Source organism: Saimiri boliviensis, chromosome 10 (assembly GCF_048565385.1).
Source record: "Saimiri boliviensis isolate mSaiBol1 chromosome 10, mSaiBol1.pri, whole genome shotgun sequence".
NCBI classification, from domain to species: Eukaryota; Metazoa; Chordata; class Mammalia; order Primates; family Cebidae; genus Saimiri; species Saimiri boliviensis.
The window spans coordinates 69201650-69224744 of NC_133458.1; the positions used below are offsets into that span (position 1 = coordinate 69201650).

The window sequence follows — 23095 nt, forward strand, 5'->3', positions numbered from 1 at the left end:
CTGGCAAAAAGACAAATAAAGATAATGTACTGTGTTTTTCCCCTAGTGTTAAATATATTCAATTTAAAGTTTTTTATTGAGACTTTTATTTCTTTGTTGTATTTGAAAATATTCCCTCTTCTATGACATAAGGTGGTAGTAGATGCGACATTAAAAAATAAATGCCAAAATGAATCTTACTTGTAATCTTTTTATTTCATGGCACACATTAAAATATACTACGGCACATCTAGGGAAAGGGCTACTGGGATAATCATGATAAAGCGCCCTCTAGTGGTAAAGTATTGATATAAACTCTTACCTGCCGCAGTAACTTCTGATTACACCACGTTTATACAGGAAGTAAGAAAAAGAGTGCTCAAGCTTAACTTCAACTCTTGTTAATTTTCACGTGATTCTTAAAAATAGTTTGAAGTGTTTTATCATTATAAGAATTTTCCTACCATCCATATCACATCACACCTGTGACCCACTGGGAGGTTCTGCTCTACCACTCCAGCCAGAAAAAAAGGGCCTATAGTGTTACTATTTACCAATCTTAGTCATATTTGCATTTAAAATGAGAAAGCTGATTAACCTACAACAATCTATATCCATGGTGATTAAACTGCAAGCAATGCAAGGAGCCACTAGGATAGAGTGTGTGTGTATGTGTGTACACATGCATTTGCAATGGCATCTGGACACACACTCTTGTGCAGGGGTGTGTGTGTGTGTGTGTGTTGTGTGTGTGTGTGTGTGTGTTGTGTGTGTGTGTGTGTTGTGTGTGTGTGTGTGTGTGTGTGTTGGGGGCAGGGCTTTTTATTACTTCTCAAATCACACTATATAGTTTATAGTCTATTTAAATTGTAGATTGGTATTGCTTCATACAGTTAATGTCTGCTGCATGAATTTCAAACAACTGCATTTAAAACTGCAAGTAGCATATGCATGTTTTGCAGTGGCAGAAACAAGAAGGACAGGTGGTGAAATGCCAAGGTCAATGTAGATGTAGAACAGTAGGGAATAAGAAGAACTGGGGAAAGAAAGTGTTTCTTATTGTTGTAATCAGTAGATTCTCTCCAGTTTACAGGATGAGTAAGCTGCCAGAGGAACCTATCACATAGGCCTATGCCTGTGCTAGTGTTCACTTCTATAAAGTCCACAAAGCTGCCTCCCAGAAGCCTTGATCTATCTTATATGGCTGCTAAATGACTATGCAGTAATGTCTTTCTTCCTGGGCACCTCTCTAGGTCACCACTTTACCTTCAGCAAGTGTTTTGTTTTCTGTTATGGCCTGTTCAAGAAGTGTATCCATGTAATCTTGGAGGGGCTGCATCTCTCCACTGCTTTGGTATTCATGAAGTCGTAAGACATTTTATCTTTCTAATCAAATCAGGATCTCAGCTTTTATTTAAGCTTCCAGAAGTTCCTCCTGTTTGGGCCATTAGAAATATTCCCTTATCCTACTTCACTGCTAATCCTATTGCCCTGAATCATATCAATTTATTTAACTCTCGGCTCTGATGTTCTAATCTGCAAAAACGGGGTTAGCACTCCTTTCCAAGGAATTAGTATCCAGCAAGCCTTCCTCAAGATTTGCTGGCAGACCATCTAAACTTTCCATTACTTTGACCTATCACTAACAACAGCTCTCGGGCAAATATGAAAGTCCTGAATAAATCTTATATATAAATACCTTTTTGAAAATTGGAAAGGAAATAGCATGCTCGACTTTTAAAAAGTGTTTTTTAGGGTGCTAAGTTTTTTGTTTTTTTGAGTGTAGACAGGTAAAAATGAATCACATAAGGCTCGATTATTTTATATAGTGTTAAGTTATGCTGAATTAGAAAATATAGTTTATTTAGATACCAGTGCTGATTTACTTTATTTATAGTTACAGTCTTTTTCTCCAGTTTATAGAAAATAAACTAAAATGTACGAGTATTGGAGTAAAACAAAGTTTAAATACTTTCTTGCTTTTTTCAGCGTCAAATAGATAACACTCATTTTTCTGAATTTGGACAACAGAAATAAACACATTCGATTAAAAAAACTGTTTGGGGGGATCATCTTTAACTTTGTATTTGAGTGTGTGAGGGAGAAAATTCTGGGGCTGAATCTGGGTTCCAGTTATAGATCAAGCTCTCATGAAATGTGTGGCCTCGAACCTTTATATAGATAATTTTTCCCATCTTTACAGAATGGATTTGACATGCTACAGCTGGACGGCTTATCAGAATCACTGAAGATCTTAAACAAAAAAACAAACAAACATCCCCAAATAAAACAACAATAATAACAGTACATGCCTCAGGTGAATCTGAAGTCAGGTTTGAGAACCACTGAACTTGGATCACCCCTAATGTATGCTTTTAAACGAAATTGTAAACTGCTTGTGACCACAACCATACAGTATTAATCTAAAGTGTTTGCTATAGTGTTGCTTTGAGCTCAACAATCAAGAAATGTTTACTGATTTGAGTTTTATTTTATATGCACGGCTGGCAGTTTTTCTTTTGATGCTTCCATGGACTTCTAAATATTGAAGATTTTCACATACAAAGAATAGTCGGAAAATTAAGATCAGAACAAGTAAAAAATAAACTAAACTAGACTTGCCCTAAATGTGACCAGAATTTCTTTAAGGGGTTAGAAGTAACAGTCAGAGAAGCATATAGGTAAACATACAATTTCAAAGAAATTGCTGAACGCAGTGATACAAGTATGCACAAGGTGGTTCTGTTGGAGTAAACTGGGCAGAATAAAAACTAATAATACCTCATAATTGTACGGTGCTTTACAATTTATACATTTCATTCACCTACATCATCTCATTTATCTTTACAAAACCCTATATAAAATATTACCTCATTTATAAAAATAAAACGAGGCTCTGAGGGGTGAGAAAATAGAATTTCAGAATCAGAAATAACCTCTGTTAGTGTCCCTCAAACTTCAGTCATTTGCAAATCACCTTTATTAGTTTTGCCATATCTGACTACCTAACACTTTCCATTAGGTTAACATACTTGAACATTTTTTAATTCTAAGAAATATTTTTGAAATTATGGGTCTGTCACATTTTTAAAAGTTAACAATATAAGAAAATAAACTTTAAAAAATGGTACCATGCTTTATAAATCATTCTTCAACATAATACATGAAACCCGTAACACGTCTGATAACCAATCCTTCAGTTTCTGCTTGCACATGTGCAGTAATCTTAGGCAAGTTCCTTAATTTCGCCATACCTGCTTCGTCATCTTTAAAATGGGAACTCACAGGATTCTTGTGTGGATAAATGAAACCATACATCTAAAGCTATTAGCAGTTGCAGACAGGTACTCAGCTTTCGATAAGTGTTAGCTATTATTGTTAGCTTTAGGGTCACTTTTTTTTTTTCTTCTTCTAATATTCTCATAATTGTAAAGTCCTTTTAAAATTGTGCCCCCAAAGACATTCCTATTCCATTCCCCAATTTCACTAAACAGCCTAAAGTTGAAAAGAGGACTTTAAAGTGACACGTGTACAACAATAATGTATTGTCCTATTTCCCGTCTTCATTTGTCTTAGAGTACGGAGGTAAAGTAACAGACGGGAGGAGCTGGGAGCGGTGGCTCACCCCTGTAATCCCAGCCCTTTGGAAAGCCGAGGCAGGCTGATCACCTGAGGTTGGGAGTTCGAGACAGCCTGACCAACACGGAGAAACCCTGTCTCTACTAAAAATACAATATTAACCGTGCGTGGTGGCGCATGCCTGTAATCCCAGCTACTCGGGAGGCTGAGGCAGAATAATCGCTTCAACCCGGGAGGCAGAGGTTTCGGCGAGCCGACATCACGCCATTGCACTCCAGCCTGGGCAACAAGAGCGAAACTCCGTGCCCCTCCCCCCAATAGGCGGGCATAAAAATCCTTTTATTTTAGAGCTTGCAGGGGATGCCAAGACTGGGGTAGAACAGGCCTAATCCTGGCGGGCCGCCTATTGGGCAACCTAGAGAACACCCTTCCTCAGGCCAAACCCAGCGAGCCCGGGGTAGTCTAGAGTTCTCAGGTCACTTCTCAGTGACAGCCCTTCCCTGAGTTTTTTCTCTTTCCTGTCAGTTTCTCGTTCTCCCACCCCGCCCCTCTAGACCAGGTGGGGTTTCCTCCGTCACACTCCTAAGGGACATCGCGCCAGTCTGGCTTATACACTCTTCTGGGTTTCGTCTTTTTCTCAACGCCTAGTCACCTATGACTTAGGTTTCCGATTCCCCGAAGAGGAACTACCTAGTGCAGGCACCTTCGTAAGACCGGCGATCGCTGTGGCCACTCTGAGCAATAAGATTTACCGGCTCTTCTGAAGCGCCCGTTCTTTTGCTTGCTGGGAGTTGTAGTCCCTGGTCTGGCCTGTTTGGTTCATTGTTGCTTGCCGCTGGGGGCCAGAAGACTACAGTTCCCAGCATGCTCAGGGAACGAAAGGATGACCCGGGTGGGCGCCTCCACGTGACCACCCACTATGGCTTCCCTGTGTCTGGGCCAGCTGTGAAGTGGCTCGGTGTGATTTGTTAGCTCTTTGAGGCAGGGTACCCTTCTAAGCATTTCGACATGCAAAAAATCAAATCGCTCATGACCCGACAGGTAAGTCGCATCGGCTGAAGCAAAGGCTTCCTTCATTTCGGCTGTGAGAGGAGCTGAGATGTTCTGTCCCCGACCAGTGGCCGGCGGAGACCTAAGTTATGGGTGGTGGCAGGTGTCAGGGGGACTGGTAAGCCGGGGCACACCCTGCAAAACTCACCTGGGCCGCCTGGATTGGAGCCCTGCTCCAGCGAGTATCCGCCGCCCAGAAACATTCCTTTAAAAGAGGTCATTGAAGGAATCAGGATATCTTTGTCTCCCCTCCTCCTCTTTTTGCAAGAACAGCCCCAGCTTCTTTGCAAGGTCTTCCGCATCCAGGCTGTCAAATGCGAGCTGATAGCCTGGGTAGGGTGGTGTGGTCTGTGCAGTAGAGGTGATCTGGAAAGAGTGAAAACGGATTTGAAGACAAATTTGTAGCATTTGGATTTTGGGCAAGTCCCCAAATTTTGTAGGTTACGTTTCTGGATGTGAAAATAATTATTTTTATTCATTCTATTTCACAGTTCTGTTATGGGGATTCATCAATAAGCTAATATATGTGAAAACTCTTTGTGAAATTCTACTTTAAAAAATTATTTTTGTCATGGCAAAATGCTGATCTTTTCTTTTTTTGGCCATAGTGAAAAGTCATGAATAAGAGCTTTGGCTATTTTGTAACCTGTCTCATAAATGTTAGGGACTTCGTAATAATGCCTCTGCTTCCTTTAAGAAGTGCAGAAATTTTCTTTTATGTACGTATCGATTATGGCTTTGTTTTAGCTCCCTTTATTTATTTCAACTTTAATATTTCACTACAATTGGCCATTGTTTTATTATTTTAATGTGAAAGATGATTAAGATTATAGTTTTAAATCTGCATGGCTTTTAGAAGTTTGGAGAATGTGGAAGATAATCGTTTAATGCAAGGTTTGTGAGTATTTTTCTTGTTTATTACAAAAAAGAACTCAAATTCCATATTCTTATTTGAGAATTCAGAATTTGAGGGATATATGAACAGGTTACAAATTGTTTATTTCTCTTGCAAAATACACAGATGATCCTTACATAATTATTTTACTTATGTCAGATGATTTTGTTAATGTTATGAAAAGATAATCAAAATGTTCTGTGAATAATAAAAATATTTAAGTAAGTGGCTAGTAACATTTGGGAATTCCTTACATGTGTTGGGTACCGGTGTTATGCATCCTGCCACTTCTTACTTGACAATGAGTTTGGGTCCTGCTGTATCTTGTGGTAGCTGTATGACTTTCGGCAAGTTACATAACAGTTTTAAGCATCCGTTTTGACATCTTTAAAACAGGAATAATTTGTACCTTATGGAGTTAGCCTGATAGTGGCTATATGATATAATGAAGTTAAAGAGGTAAAGGTCTTAACGCAGTTCCTGGGCATTATCAAGGAAGTGCTTGCGTATAGAGACCACTACATTGGCTGCGTTGATGGTGGGAAAGTAGGAAAACTGAAAGCAGGCTGTTGCAGTAATTCAAGCAATAGATAAGTTCATGCTGACTTCGGTACCTGTTTGTTGGATTTTTAAATCAATATACACTTTTGTACACGATGCCACTAATACCTCTAAACTACCTTTGGAATGCTGAATTTGGACTTTTGTGCATCAGCTAAGTTTGATACTTTCTCAAGTTCAGTGTAGTTAACATTGTCATAATTGTACAGTAGCTGTAGTTGGTTTAGTTTTTTGACCTCATTTTGTAAAAATGAGGAGGAGAGAAAAAAATTTCCACTAGCAATGATGGGAAGTGTATGTCTCCTGAATGTGATGCAATTGTGCTGAAAATGGTAACACTGAAGCCTTAGTTCATTGCTTATTGAATTTCAGCAGGTCAAACCTGTGTTTAATTGGAGTGGAAAAAATACATCAAAGAACATATACACAAGGCTGAAATTATACTGGTACAAAGTGAGGTAAAATTAGGAGTTTTGCACACATGTTTAAAGTTATCCTAATTATATATGTTTGTGGCTTGCCTTTCACATATTTGATACTGATGTACAGTTCCTGAATCTATGAGGTATGAAAATAGCATGCTGCCTATTTACATTGAGGGTTTGAATTAGTACGGTTTATTATTGAGTTAAACTTATTAGGATTAAAATAAGCATATAAGAAAGTATTTATTTTTTTGAATCTATAGAATATGCTAATAATATATATTGAGTTAATATAGAGAGATAGGAAATTAAGGTCTGTGAAATTTAAGTTTTGGGGCATTTCAGCAGTCCTGGAATCTTTGTTTGCAAAATAATGGGAGGGAAGGGAGGCTTTGTTAGCTCTCTTTATTTAGATGAGATCTGTTCGTCTTTCTCCATTATGCTGTCCTCTGTTCTTTCAGTCCGTTCAACAAATGTTTATTGAGCACTATGTGCCAGGCACTATTCTAAGTAAAAAAATAGACAACTGTTAAGGCAGACATGGTGATAAACACTTTAGAGGAAAAGAGGTTAGGAAGTCCTGGGAATTGTTGGTCATTTGAGGTGACTTATAATTTTAGATAGGATGGTCATGGAAGGCCTCTCAGAGAAGGTAATAAAAAAATACCTTAAGGGGGTGAGGAAGTGAACTCTCTGATGTGGATATTTGGGAAGAAACATTTCCAGTGGAAGGAAAGGCAAATGCAGAAGTCCTGAGGCAGGAGCTTGTTTGAGAAATTGCTCAATTGTTTGAGCAATTTCTCAAACAAGTGGCCAATGTGGGTGAGGTGAATGAGAAGAAGAGTAGTGGGAGATGAGGTCAGGATAAGGTTAGATTTCTGAACGCAGGAAGCTAAATCATGTAGTACCTTACAGGTAATAGCAAGGCCTTGCTGTTTATTCTGAGTGAAATGGCAAATAAAGGAATGATATAATCTAGTATAACACTTCAGACAGACCATTCTGACCCACGTTTTAAGAATAGATTGAAGAAGGGAAAAGAGCAAAAATGGGGAGACGAATAATGAGGCTAGTGTGGTAATCCAGGTGAGAGGGTGGGTGTAGGCCTTCCGCCCTAGTGGCAGAAGTGTTGAAAGAGATCAGATTATGAATGTGCTGTAAATGTAGAGGTGACAGAGTTTCCTGACAGATTGGGTTTGGGATGTAATGGAAAAAGAAGCATCAAGATGACTCAAAATAATTTGGCCTCAGGAGTTGGAAGAATGGAATTGCCATTTCCTCAGATGGATAAAACTGAGGGAGGAACAGATTGGAGGAAGGTACATGGTTTTTAGACTTGTTAATTTGAAAGCCTCTTAAATATTCTAGTGGAGAAATAAAGTAGGCAGTTGGCCAGATGAATCTGAATTTATGGGGTGAATCCAGGGTATAGCTAAAACTCTGGGAGTTACAAACATGCAGATTGTATATAAACTGGTTAAGGTCACCAGTGGAATGAGTGAAGATATACGAAGAATCTGAGGTTGGAGCTTTTGAGAATTCAGTGTTAAAAAGTCAGGGGGAAACGGTGGATCCAGGAAAACAGAATGAGAACAAGCAGCGTGTGAGGTAAGAAGTCTTTAGCTTCCCAAATGGCACCTGGAATATAGCAGATGCTCAATAAATATTTGTTGCATGAATATGGGATAAAGAGAACAACCAAGAAGGGTGCCATGAAGCCAAGTAAAGAATTTTAAGGAGTAAGGAGTGATTAGCTGTGTTAAATGCTGCAGATTGGCCAAGTAAGGTGAGAGTGAGAATGAGAAGTGTGCTTTTGGATTGAGCAGCATGGAGGTCCTTGGTGCCCCGAATACAGCAATTTTCATGAAGTTGTGGGGTGGAAAGCCTGAATAGAGCGGGTTCAGGAGAGAATAAGAGGAGAGAAATTAGGGACTGGGTGTAAACACTCTTGAGTTTTGCCAAAAAGAGAAGGAAACACAAATCATCACAGATCCTTCTTTGGATGGATAAGACACAGTTGCTGGTTTCATAAATGGAAAACGAGGATTAATGTAGACATAACCGAAGTAGTTTGAAGTGTTAATCTGATTTGGGCAAATAAAATGGAACAGCAAGTGTTAATTTAGGCTGAATTTTTTATATGTCTAAACTGGGGAATTATCAAAACAAAAATCAAATGTGAAAGAAAATCAAATAGATCAAATAGTGGTTAATGATTAGCATTAAAGTTTTAACTTAATAAAGGCAGAGAACTACACTGATAACTGTAACTTCATGGTTTAGAGAGATAAAGTAAGAATGACTTTGTTAATAGAAATTTATAAAATTGATAAAGTGTTAAAGATCTATAATTCTAAAGTACAGTTGAATGTCATATGTTGTGTTTTGAGACATTTATGTAATTCTTCATTTGTGTTTTGATAAAAGGAAAACATTTCTGTCATAATAAAAATATTAAGAATTACAGTTAATGAAAACAGAATGCATGAGATATATGAGACAGTATTTTTGGCTTCTCACATACTTTATCTCTTTTACTTCTTATAATAGCCTGTGAATCATCATCATAGAATATAATGCACAGAAAGGATAGATAGGTTGTTCAAAACCACAGTGAGAAAGTCAGGATACAAACTCAAGTGGTCTGCTCCAGAGTGCATTCCGATAATCACTTCACTCTACATCCTCCTAACACGTACACGGGGTTTTCAATTTGTATTACTTTTATTTTGTACATTTGGCAGTTGAATTGTTGCGTGGTGACTATTATGGAGGTAAGACGTTTTTCTAGATGTTGGTATATATCACATTTACATTTCAGGCATTGGTTTCTTTGCAGAGTTGTTCTGGGGAAAGAGAAATTAAACATGATATATTCCTTCAGGGATTTCTGTTAGTTTAGTTAAGCAAATCTATGCAGATGGTCCCTGATTTATTATGGTTTCACTTAATGAATTTTTGAGTTTATGATGGTTTTATTGAGATTATTAAATGTATTTTCCACTTACGATGGGTTTTAACAAATTTTTTAATTTTAAGTTCAGGGGTACATATGCAGGTTTGTTATATAGGTAAAGTCGTGTCACACGGGTTTATTGTACAGATTATTTTGTTACCCAAGTATTAAGCCTAGTATCCATTAGTTATTTTCCAGATCCTCTCCCTCCTCCCACCCTCCATCCCCAGGCAGTCTCAGTGTCTGTTTTCTTCTGTACATTTCTATGTGTTCTCATATGATGAATTTATTAGAACATAACCAATTGCAAGTCAAAGAGCATGTGTACTTTGAAAAACGTTTGTTTAAATATGTTTAAAAGACATGGCAATTACAGTTTAAAAATATATTTTAGGGGTGGTCATGATTTTGAATCAAATTGGGAAGTTTTACTTTCACATGAGTGTATATATAATGTATATAGAAGTTTAGTTTGATAATTCAATCTTGCTTTCTTAACCGCTTTTGATGCTGTTCCTTCATGACTATTGTGAGAATTCAAGACAAGGAAGAACAAATCACCCAAGATTAGTAACATACTGTTTTTCTTCCTTACTCATTGAAAGGTATATTAAATCTCATTAGTCCTTTTTTTTTTTTCCAGCAAGCATTCCTATACATTTTTTTTTTTTTTTTTTTTTTTTTTTTTTTTTTTTTTTTTTTTTTTGCAGTCAATTGCATGTTCCTGTGGGAACAATGTGCTAATTTGCTGGAGATTGGAGCCTGACCAATGACTTCTATCTAATAATTTACTCATTTCTTTGTTGTTTACTCTGTTTCCAGAACTTTGTTAGCCACTGGGCTATAGAGGCAAATAGGACTTCGTTTTTTCCTTTCCTTAGGACTTGAAGTTTGCAAGAGAAAGATATATTTAAAATTTAAAACTTTACCACTTCGGCTGAGGTATTGTCTTGGAAAATGCACATTCATGGTCCAAATCCAGAAAAACCTATTTATTAGGTTTATTTTAGGGCATAGGAATCTAATTTTTAGCAAGTTCCCTGGGTGATGTTGATGGACATGAACAAAGGGTTGTACTGAGAAATACTGTGTTCTTTGAAGCATAAGGATTTAGGAAGACTTTGTAGAGGAGATAATTCTGAAAGTGGTATATTGCTTTCTCATTTCTTAGAGTGGTAAGTGTGCCTGAGAGAGGCAGAGAGGAGAGAGGGTGGGTAGGTTAGATATTCTGAGGTAATGGAAGACTTGGGGTTGAGGCAAAGCACTTTGTAATAAAAAAATTATAGATATGACTTACGGTATTTTACAACAGGGAAGAGAGAATACACATCTCCATAGTTTAAAGATAAGCAAGTTCTGCTCTAAGTCTCAAGTAGTCAGCATAAGCATACCATGTATTTTGGTTCCTAAGGACCCCGGTATAGGGCAACTAAAGGACAATTTGTATCATAAGTCTCTCTTCAAATAAATAACAGCTAATTTTGCCTAAAAACTGATATTGCAGGGACATTAAGTGTCTTCTTTGAATAGCCTATTTTTAAAGAGAGGCTTTTAAAGAAAATTTAAATTGCTGATTTCTTTCTATTTTAATAATTTCCCCTGGTACAAATAAAGCTTTCATAATCCCTCAATTGATGTGAATATAGAAGTGCAGGGCACCAAAGAACTAAAGGAGGTAGGAGACTGAGATATGAGACTTCAGTCTTAATTTACGCAGCATGAATTGGATACGTTGGTGGGAAAGATTCAGGTAAAATGAATTTGCGTTATTCAAAAATATTTGATTAGCTTAGTTGGTTAGTATATTGTATCCGTGAATCATAATACTATTGCATAATACTATTCACCTGGACTTTTTCCCAGGTGAATTTAGTAATTATTATTGTATATGCAAGCGCTTTTATAGAACACTTTTTGTTATGTAAGTTTCTTTTGGCTGTTTTTAAACCATAGGTAGGTTAGACTTCTACCATTAGTTGTAAAGGTGCTGTATAATACTCTTTTATTATAAAATACCAAAAGTACATCCTTTGATGATTTAATAATAGTGCTATTGTATTAAGTGATAATTGCTTTTAGAATGTATCTTCCATATTTTGAGGTAGGAAAATTTCTATTTTTAAAGTGATAATTTCTATTTCAGCAGGTATATTCTATCCTCTTATAATTCTTCAGCATGATTAAAATTCTCTTTATCTTATTATTTTTTTTAAGGGTCTGAAAAGCCCTCAAGAAAGCCTCAGTGATCTTGGTGCCATAGAGAGTCTCCGGGTCCCTGGAAAGGTATTGATCTACATGTGTGAACGTGACTTTTTGCCTCCTTAAGAAAATATGATTGCCTCTGGATAGTAATTGATTCACAGAAGCTTCTCTTTCCCACAGGCAGATGGTTGTTATGATAAGCTAGGTACATATTTATTGTACAGTGGGTGTAGGGCATGTTTCATTACACATGGGATGTAGTATGCACGATTCATTATAGTAAAGCAGAAAATGCAAACTTGATACATTGGAAATTTATTATATTAAATTATTAGCCTGAAAGCAGTTATATGTATGTGTGTATACACACACACACACACACACACACACACACACTTTTATTGACTTATCTGCTGTAATTTGTAGAAATAAAATGAAATAATTGACTGCTGACTTTTTATACTCTTAACACTCTGTGCCAAAAATCATGATCATATAGTTGTTGTCGAGCAGAGGTTTTTGAATAAGCAGCTAAACCGTAGTGTTTATACTGAATTGTATAACTTATCTCCTAAATTGTAGATATTTTAGATTTTAATCCTCTGACATTCATGTGAACTTCTCAGTTTACAAATTTTACATAGGTTGTTTGAGAGCTAGCTGGATTCTCCTTGGAATTATCAAGTATTGTTAAATCCCTGCTGCCTCTCTGGAGTGTTGCTGCTTGAAGCTGCCCATGTGAACAGCCACTACATCACAGATTAAGCTGGCACTTCTGAATGTCTGTTTTTGGCTTTTTAAATTTGAGGTTTGTATGTGAAAATACTGTTTGTTTTCTGCATCTGGCGTTTGAATACACAGGGCTTGCTTCTCTTGATCAGCAGTTGAAGGCCTCTCCTTCCACCTCTGTGTCAGCTCCTCAGGAGGATGATTTCTCAGCTCTTTCAGGTGCCTGACCTGTTAAATTGAATTTTGTATTTACTGCATTGCTTTTATTTTGGGTCAGACCCAAACATATTCTCCAAATGCAATAAAATGTAACCAACCCTTTTGCATGAAATGGTTCAGATAAAAACTTTATAAAAAGTGTATCATATAGTTTTATACAATGTTATTAAAGATTATCGACTATGAAAAGGTTAAGAAATAAGAGATAACCATGAATCCTAATTGACAATAATTCTCTTTATTTCTTTGACTTAAGAAAAGGATTATTATGCATTATGAACATGCCTTGAATTAGATTGTATTACATATTGCAGAATCAATGTCAAATTGATGAGTGAGCCTCTTTAAATAATACTGACTGTCTTAATAAGAACTTTCTGTTGGGTTTCAGCCATGAGCCTTGATGTTTTCCCAGTAGTGGTTGGTAGTGAATTTATGGTGATCTCATTACATAGTCTTCTTATTGACTCTCCAACCCTGGCTCCATCAGTGACCAGTGCTGTCTGTACTTTTAGGATACCTGGCCTTGGGTAGAGTGGCCAGGCTGGGATCACAAGGTCAGCAAATATAAATGGTTCAGGTGAAGAGTAAGCCTAGAGCACGGTCTCTTTAGCACATGCTAAGAAGCCAAGTTAGTTAAATAATAAAGCAGTTAATAGTAAAAAAGGTATTAATACTGTAAGCTTACATTTAACCTTAAGAAATCCCTATAAGCTTCATCTGCCTATTTGTTCTTTCTGTGTTCTCCTATAGCAAAACCAAAGATGGGGTGAGCAGAGCTGCTGCCTTCTTTCTGGGTGGTTCTGAGGACATGAGAGTTGCTGGTTCTGGCTAGCAACTGGTAAAGCTAGACTGGCAAAGCTCCAGTCAGTAAACTGAGTTTGGTATGGATGAGATTTGAAGACAGTACTGAGATTAAGAGTTAAGAAGACTCATTCAGAAATTCCCTACACAGCATAGCTTGATGTAACTTTAATGTTGAATATTTTTCACAATTTAGATGTGACTTTATGCCTAGATCATACACATATATTTTAATGACTTATTTTTATATAATTGCTTTGAAATTAATGTTGTAAGTAGTTCTTGATGACCTGAAATTTGATGTCATTGAAAAAGATCTTCACTTAAGATCTTTTTAAAATTAAAAGTATTTTAACAAAGTGGAAACTGTTAATTGAAATGATTATTTTAAAATAATCTTCGTGTTTAACATAAAATTAATGTATACTGTAAACAGAAAGCACAATAAACTAAAAAGGTATCTAAAAAAAAATCACAAAGATCAACACTGTAAAGGTTAACATTGCCTTCTGATCTTTTCCTTATGCATATTCAACAAATTTACTGAGTTTCTATGTGCCCAGCCTATAAATTCTTATATGGCAAACCTATTAACTTCATTTAATGCTCTGCCTCACTGGTAAATATAGGTACTGTTTTTAAAAAACATAAGTGTAAGTACCATTTTTAAAAAACTTTCTAGGGACTAGCAGTATAGCGGTGAAAAGACAAAAGTTCCCTGTTGTCAGAGAGCTTACTTACATTCAAGCAAAAGGAAACAGGGTGATAAACTTTTTTTCTTTTTTTTTTTTTTTTTTTTTGAGACGGAGTTTCGCTCTTGCTACCCAGGCTGGAGTGCAATGGCGCGATCTCGGCTCACCGCAACCTCCGCCTCCTGGGTTCAGGCAATTCTCCTGCCTCAGCCTCCTGAGTAGCTGGGACTACAGGCACGCGCCACCATGCCCAGCTAATTTTTGTATTTTTAGTAGAGACGGGGTTTCACCATGTTGACCAGGATGGTCTCGATCTCTCGACCTCGTGATCCACCCGCCTCGGCCTCCCAAAGTGCTGGGATTACAGGCTTGAGCCACCGCGCCCGGCCGTGATAAACTTTTTGAAATTGGCAGTTATTTTGCATGAAGTAGTCAGTATAGATTTTCTAACCTCCCTCCCTGACCTCTTAAAAATGTTATTATACTCTAGAAATTATTTGGAAGCTTGGGTTTTTAACATATATGTATAGATACATATATATATTCTATATCTATATGTATGTGTGTATATATATTATATATATGTATGTCTATGTATATATTACATATATATATATATATATATATATATATATATATATATATAACATAGAAAATTCTCCTGTTATATTACTAGGTTTAAAAAACAAGGTACCCATTAGTTTTGCTTAGGGAGGTACTCTTTACACGTAGCAATTTATGCTATTTAAGTAGTCACTGTAAATTCTTTCTTTTTTTTCTTTTGAAATGGAATCTCACTCTGTTGCTAGGCTAGAGTGCAGTGGCCCAATCTTGGCTCACTGCAACCTCTGCCTGCCAGGTTCAAGTGATTCTCCTACTTCAGCCTCTCAAGTAGCTAGGACTACAGGTCACACTACCTTGCCCACCTAATTTTTGTACTTTTTATTAGAGATGGGGGTTTCACCATGTTGGCCAGGATGGTCTCAATCTCTTGACCTCGTGATCTGCCCACCTTGGCTTCCCAAAGTGTTGGGATTACAGGCGTGAGCCACTGCACCCGACCTGTAAATTCTTATATGGAAAACTTATTAACTTCATTTAATAGCTCTGCCTCACTCATAAGTGTAGGTACAATTTTTAAAAAACATATCCCTCATCTTCAGGAATGGGCTCCTTTCCTTTTCCTTTTCTTTTCATAATGTCTTTCTGGGTTGGGACAGAGAATTGAGATTTCAGTGGCATTTTCAAGAAAGAAATAGTTAGTTGGGGTTCTGTTACATGAAAAGGTTCTAGTATAAAGGATAAGTAGGAGAAAAATATTAGGATGAATTATGGCTGTTTAAGTTAAAAATGGTCAAATATTGGCAAATTTTATGTGCTTCAACTTGCTAGAAAAAGGAGGGTAGTGAGGGAGAATTGAAGGGCACTAGGTGTGCTTGATAAGCCAGATGGTATCGTTTATTAATTTATTTATTTTTGAGAACAATGTATATTCAAAGTGGTAAGAAGCCATCTGGTACAATTTCTGCATTTTATAGACAAACTGACCTTGTGCCCCATTTTAAGAGCAGATGCAATTCTACTGGTAATCTGTATACTGGAAATTTGGAATTTGGGCAGATAAAATAGTCTAGAAAAGTAGAAAACATTTAAGGTTCTTTTCAGAACTTGCTAGAGCAAAGAAAACTTTGAGACAGATTTCAGGAATCTTAGCTTAAATAGCTCAGTGCCAAGATCAGTGATAACCAAACTTCGCTGCATATTTAGAATCATTGGTTCTCAGGCCATGGCCAATTCCAATTAAATCACCATTTTTGGGTGGAGACAAATGTCAGTAATTTTTAGAGATTCCCTGGTGATTCCATTGTGGAGCCAGGTTTGGGAACCATTGGCCAAGATGAGAATATCATCTCAAGAATGGAGCAACAGGAAATAGAGGAACTGTTCTAAAAAATCGTTTCGAAGTTTTACTGAGAATTTTTGTAGGATAAGGTTGAATGAAACCTAAAATTTCAGTCTTTGAAATGGATTCTGTTATACTTCAAATTTGCGAGGTTTTCGTGTAAAGATATAAGAAATTAGGTAGTATTTACTAAGTTTGTTATCCACTTAAACATGAGAGGAGTTTTACTTGGTTACAAGATTTAAGAATAAAACCAGTATTTATTATAATATATGATAATAATCAGAGCCACAAAGTTATTAGTTATAGAACTTACTAGGACTGTGTTTGAGGATATTTGTTGAACCCCGATTAAAAATAAAAATACCAGTATTCAGAACCTTATAAATCTACATCCAGCCTTCATTAATACTTTCCATTGTACTTCCACAATGGCACAATATGAACCTGAAAAAGAGTATTGATACCAATATTTTAATGAATTTTTACTCAAGTATTGCTACCTGATAGTATTCATTAATGATAAGGGTTTCCTTGGCCTTGATTTAATTAACTCATAAATAGTAATGGGATTCAGCTGTGTTTACTATTACAGGATTGGTTTACCTTTTTTTTTTTCTTTAATGAAAGAAAAACATAGGATGAGGTGACAAAATAAATGTCTGTTGCAGTCAACATTTGAGAATATAATTATTTAAATATAAGAAATAATTATTTTATACTTTGTCCATTCAACAGTATTTATTGAGTACCTGCCTACTCTGTACCATTTCTACTTATATAAATTCTAGGAATTTGAGCAGAATGTTTTTCTAGAGTTTCTGTCACTTCTGTGAAATCAGATAAACCAATTTGACTTGACTTCTTAACATCCATTAAAAGAATCCTGAAACCACATGCTAACTGCAGAGCTTGTTTTACAGTCTTACCAAAATATGTGGACAGTGTGCTTGAATAAGTCAAGAAATGTAGGATTAAGTATTGACTTAAACATTCAGCTCGTTGAAAGAAAGTCATTTTAATGATTTGTGCCTCATTTGTGAAAAGATGCTATTGAACTAGATGATTTTTTAGAGTCCTTATAGCTCTAATGTTTTATGCTTTCTATGTTATAATTTTTATAGGAGAAATATGATACAAGAAATATACATTCTAAAGAATTTTCTGAGCAGTGTTTTTTTAGAAGATTAACATATTGGTATCTGTATCAGAGAAGATTAGCATGGATGTATATGACTATGAGACTTTAGTGATTGTGAGAAAGACTTTCTATTTAGGATTATGTGTCATTTAGGACAGATGTCTTCTGCAGGTGATACTAAGGGAGACTATGGATCTACAAAATCATTTATGAGTTTTTCTTAGGTGCTCATGGCTAACAGTATTTAGTTGTGTTCTTTTTAAACATTAATAAAATTTTGCCAGGTTTGTCAAAGATCAGATGGTTGTAGACATGTTGTGTTGTCTCCAAGGCCTCTGTTCTGTTCCATTGGTCTATATCTCTGTTTTGGTACCATGCTGTTTTGATTACTGTAGCCTTGTAGTATAGTTTGAAGTCCACTAGTGTGATGCCTCCCGCTTTGTTCTTTTTGCTTAGAATTGACTTGGCTATGTGGGCTCTCTTTTGGTTCCATATACAGTTTAAGGTATTTTCTTCCAGTTCTGTAAAGAAGGTCATTGGTAGCTTGACGGGGATAGCGTTGAATCTGTAAATTACTTTGGGCAGTATGGCCATTTTCACGATATTGATTCTTCCTAACCATGAACATGGAATGTTTCTCCATCTGTTTGTGTCCTCTCTTATTTCGTTGAGAAGTAGCTTGTAGTTCTCCTTGAAGAGGTCCTTTACGTTCCTTGCTAGTTGTATTCCTAGGTATTTTATTCTCTTTGTGGCAATTGTGAATGGCAGTTCATTCTTTTTTTTTGAGGCGGAGTTTCGCTCTTGTTACCCAGGCTGGAGTGCAATGGCGCGATCTCGGCTCACTGCAACCTCCGCCTCCTGGGTTCAGGCAATTCTCCTGCCTCAGCCTCCTGAGTAGCTGGGATTACAGGCACGAGCCACCATGCCCAGCTAATTTTTTGTATTTTTAATAGAGACGGGGTTTCACCATGTTGACCAGGATAGTCTCGATCTCTCGACCTCGTGATCCACCCGTCTCGGCCTCCCAAAGTGCTGGGATTACAGGCTTGAGCCACCGTGCCCAGCGCGGCAGTTCATTCTTGATTTGACTCTCTTTAAGTCTGTTATTGGTGTATAGGAAAGGATTCCCTGTTTAATAAATGGTGTTGGGAAAACTGGCTAGCCATGGGCAGAAAGCAGAAACTCTCCCCCTTCCTGACACCTTACACTAAAATTAACTCCCGATGGATTAAAGACTTAAACATAAGACCTAACACCATAAAAACCATAGAAGAAAATCTAGGCAAAACCATTCAGGACATAGGCGTAGGCAAGGACTTCATGACCAAAACACCGAAAACACTGGCAACAAAAGCCAAAATAGACAAATGGGACCTAATCAAACTCCACAGCTTCTGCACGGCAAAAGAAACAGTCATTAGAGTGAATTGGCAACCAACAGAATGGGAAAAAATTTTTGCAGTTTACCCATCTAACAAAGGGCTGATATCCAGAATTTACAAAGAACTAAAACAGATTTACAAGAAAAAAACAAGCCCATTCAAAAGTGGGCAAAGGATATGAACAGATACTTTACAAAAGAAGACATCTATGAGGCCAACAAACATATGAAAAAATGCTCATCATCACTGGTCATCAGAGAAATGCAAATCAAAACTACATTGAGATACCATCTCACACCAGTTAGAATGGCAATTATTAAAAAATCAGGAGACAACAGATGCTGGAGAGGATGTGGAGTAATACGAACACTTTTACACTGTTGGTGGGAGTGTAATTTAGTTCAATCATTCTGGAAAACAGTGTGGCGATTCCTCAAGGACCTAGAAATAGAAATTATTTGACCCAGCAATCCCATTACTGGGTAATTATCCAAAGGATTATAAATCGTTCTACTATAAGGACGCATGCACACGAATGTTCATTGCAGCACTGTTTACAATAGCAAAGATCCAGAACCAACCCAAATGCCCATCGACGATAGACTGGACAGGGAAAATGTGACACATATACACCATGGAATACTATGCAGCCATGAAAAACGATGAGTTCATGTCCTTTGTAGGGACATGGATGAACCTGGAAACCATCATTCTCAGCAAACTGACACAAGAGCAGAAAATCAAACACTGCATGTTCTCACTCATAGGTGGGTGTTGAACAATGAGAACACCTGGAGACAGGGAGGGGAGCACTACACACTGGGGTCTGTTGGGGGGAAATAAGGGAGGGACAGATGGGGTGAGGAGTTGGGGAGAGATAGCATGGGGAGAAATGCCAGATATAGGTGATGGGGAGGAAGGCAGCAAATCACACTGCCATGTGTGTACCTATGCAACAATCTTGCATGTTCTTCACATGTACCCCAAAACCTAAAATGCAATAAAAAATAAAATAAAATTATGCTTCTCATTGCTTCAGATGCTTTGATATTCTTTACACTTCTTTCATAACAAATCATGTAAGTTCATTCATACAGTCCATTTGGCAAACATTTATGGAACCAGGCATTTACTAATCAATGAAGTTACAAAGAAAGACTCTGTTCCTAACTCAACCTGAGTAAGGGAGACAAACAAAAATAGATAATTGCAGAGGAGTAGAGGCACAATAGAGTTTGTGTGAAGGTATGCACAATGGTATCAAAGCTAGGAGAGGATGTAGACTAGATAGAAGTGTATTCAGGATCTTTTACAGTTGATGATTAGTTTTTAAAGGAAAGATTACAGTTTTATGGGGTGAGCTGTTGAGTGGAGGTTGGGGACCAGGATGCTGATTAAGAAGAAAAAAGGAACATAAGGTATAGGAAATGGAGAAGAGTTACATTGGAGGGACATTTAAATAGGACCGATGATTTTATTTGATTTGGAAGTTGGAAGAACCTGTGAAAGGCACTGGGGTTGAGGATGCTGTGATGTTGTCTTTTCTCAGAATAGACAGTGTTTTTTTTTTCTGTTAGAGAAACTGTCTGGTGAGATGTTTGAAAACAAAAGAAAAACAATTAAGATGTACGCACTGGATTTTTCTCTCTGTATCTCGATTTTTGATATGTCTTTTCTTCAGTGTTAGCCCCAGAAAGGACAGGCATGTGGCACACATTAAAATACATCATCTTAATCACTTGATTGGGTTATAAAGCTGGATTAAAATGTGATACAATAACCTTTTATAAAAGTGTTCTGTACATCATTTTGCCAAAACCTCTTTTTAAATTGTAACTCCAACACTATTCCACTAGATGGCACTAAAGGTCTGAAGAAAAACAGTAGGCTTTAAAAGATAAATTTAAAACACACAGAAACTGATGAACCGGCTATCTTTGATGAATTATTATTGTTGTTCTTGTGGGATTTTAGGAGAATGTGCCATTTCCTTATGTAATCAGACATCTGGCAATTCATTATAAATTTATGTGGTATATGGTTTTAGGGTGTTTGTGTTCTTGAAATAAGTTTTGAATCTTGTTTCATTTGGAAAGAGATAAAATCTATCTGTTCAGTGATTTATGACTTTTGTAATACTGACTGAATATTGGAAACTTCATATTTTGTTCTTCCTTTTAGCTCTTTTTAGATTTTGGTGACTAATTGTTTTTGGGGTTTTTGTTTTGTTTTTGGTTTCAATTCGAACTCTAAAGTGATGTTAACTTTGGTAAGATTATGGCTTCTGTTTTTCTTTTCTTATAATAGAATAGCTTTTTTATGTTGATGAATGAAGAAATGCAAACAGTAGAAAAAAAAAAGAGTCTTCGATAAGATTAACTGTGGCAAACCCCAAATCTTGCTTGTAAAATTTCTCTCCCTTCTCAACACACACTACGTACATTGCATTCTGCCATCGAGCTATAATCAGGTCTAATGAGTTAAGTACAGAAAGGGTAGTTGGTATGCATTTCATTTTTTATTATATACAGTTTTTTGCAGAGTTTTGAAATCTGACCTATGAAATGAAGATTTGCATTCATACTTTTGTTTGAATAAAAACCTAGTACTGAAGATTATGAGATTGCAAACCATTATATAGGTTTAAAAATTAGGTTAAATTACTTTTCAAAAATTGCAGAGAATATTAAGTTTAATAATGGTAAGGAAAACTGTTAAGCTGTCATAACTAACTTTTTAATAGAAGTGAATAGAATTAAGAGCCTTGAATTTGGGTTAGTATTTTTAATTAGTGTGGTATTTTGAATAATTTAAAAATAGTAGTTAAATACAAAATTTTCCCTACTAAACTTGAATAAATTCCCTTGAGTTTCTACTAAATTTGAATAAATTCCCTTGAGTTTAATAAATTCCCTAAACTCTTAAATGGGAAATTGCCGGTATAGTATAGTTCCTTACAAACCATAAACATACTGGGAATGTATTATAATACCTTACATTTGAGGGCTCACATTATTTTATAGACCTGAATCCCAAATTCTCATAAAACCTTTTTTTGTTATGTTGAGAGGAAAAGTAGCTTGGCTAAATCAAAGATGTTGACTTAAATCTCTAATATGATTTTTTTCTTCATTTTTCATACATTTATGATGTACATTTATGTGCATGCTCATGTGGCTTTATCTCAGACATGATCAAAATAGAAAAATAGGCTAAGTGGTATTATATGCAATCTTATAGCGTGTTGTGACTGCTGGAAACAATGCCTCCAAAACATTGAATCCTGCTTGGTTTATTACATTAAGAAAATATTGAATATTTATGCCTGTTTTTGATATAGCACCTGGAGCAGTGATATGTGTTAAGATGCTTTATTTTTAGTGAGGAAAATATGGTTCTAATCTATTTTAAAAAATGAATTCAAACAAATCTCAGTTGTTGCATCTTATTGTCTCTTGGCATACATGCAGCCTCTCCCTTGTGACATTTTTCTATCCTGCGGAAGCCACCCTTTATTGCTTTAACCTGTTGTACACTCTTCCGATACAATATTTTTACTTTTGCTTTGCTTTATATTTGTAACCCTGTTCCCCAAATTTCTAAATTTGAAATTTTACCTATTCTCTCTTATTTTCCAAATGCCACCTCTTCCATCAGATGTGAACTCACCATCTAATGCCTTCATTCTGTTTGCATCACCCTTATGCTCTGCCATGCATTGTCATTGCTTACTTATTTCTCCGACCTCTCCTATTACTTTAACATGTGTTTGAGGGAAGAGCTATATTTTACTCATTTTTGTTCCTTGTGTGACCTAGTATGGGAAATTTTTACCTAGTGGGAATTTTAAAAACTATTTCTTAAATGGAATTATTTTTTGGGAAAGATAAGGTTACAGAGCTTTGAAAGTAGGCAGGTTAGTTTGTAAGGATAGTATGGGAGAGAGATTTGATTTGTTCATTTTTGCCTTTTATGCTTTTGTTTCCTCTTCCCTGTTACTCCAGTTCAGTACTTTAATTGTAGTTTTTTTCTCCAGCTTTAATTCTGGGGTGACGCTGATATACTTTTTCCTTAGTTGATTACCATTGACAGTAAGTTGTGTGGCACATTTGGTAGACTGTAGTTACTGACAAATTATTTTTGGATTTTCAAGTTTTAGAGAGCATTTAATGTCACTGTTAATGTGCATTTATTACTTACTATATAACACAAATTTTATTGTAAAATTAAATTCTTTTATGCATTTTTAAGGCTGAAATATTTTATCCCAGATTTAGCGTGAATATCTAATATTATTATAACTTTTTTCTTAAATCATGTGTTTAAATATGGTAAAAGAAATTTCATTTGGTATTCATTTCCCCCAATTTGCCTTGTAATTTTTTTTAATAGGAAACCTCTTGTTCATTTTGGTTATGTAAAATTTGGCCTCATAATTCTGTATTGGCCTGCCACTATGGTTCTGTTTTAGGTGAAGAATTATGTATTTTTGTATCTCCCACCCTAGGGAATCAGTTTCTATTAAAATTATTGAGTAATTGTGTTAAGAATATGCAATCTGGTTGCTTCTGTTTATTT

At 36.2% G+C, this 23095-nt stretch overlaps 2 protein-coding genes across 7 annotated transcripts in view; one reads left to right on the forward strand and one right to left on the reverse strand.

Annotated features, from left to right (window-relative positions):
• HEPACAM2 (HEPACAM family member 2) overlaps positions 1 to 4278 on the reverse strand; it is a 42178-nt gene extending 37900 nt beyond the window's left edge. Inside the window, exon 1 of the transcript XR_012512120.1 lies at positions 4249 to 4278. The gene's annotated coding sequence lies outside the window, so the exon portion shown is untranslated. The remainder of the gene's footprint in view (positions 1 to 4248) is intronic.
• A 177-nt stretch (positions 4279 to 4455) lies between these two features.
• VPS50 (VPS50 subunit of EARP/GARPII complex) overlaps positions 4456 to 23095 on the forward strand; it is a 163876-nt gene continuing 145236 nt past the window's right edge. For 5 of the 6 annotated variants that reach the window (XR_012512115.1, XR_012512116.1, XR_012512117.1 and 2 more), the window contains exons 1-2: positions 4456 to 4599; positions 11660 to 11728. Coding sequence is in view for 1 of the 6 variants with exons in the window: in XM_003921207.4 (XP_003921256.1) it covers positions 4567 to 4599; positions 11660 to 11728 (102 nt within the window). In the remaining 5 variants the exon portion in view is untranslated. The remainder of the gene's footprint in view (positions 4600 to 11659; positions 11729 to 23095) is intronic. The other variant, XR_012512118.1, reaches the window with a different exon arrangement.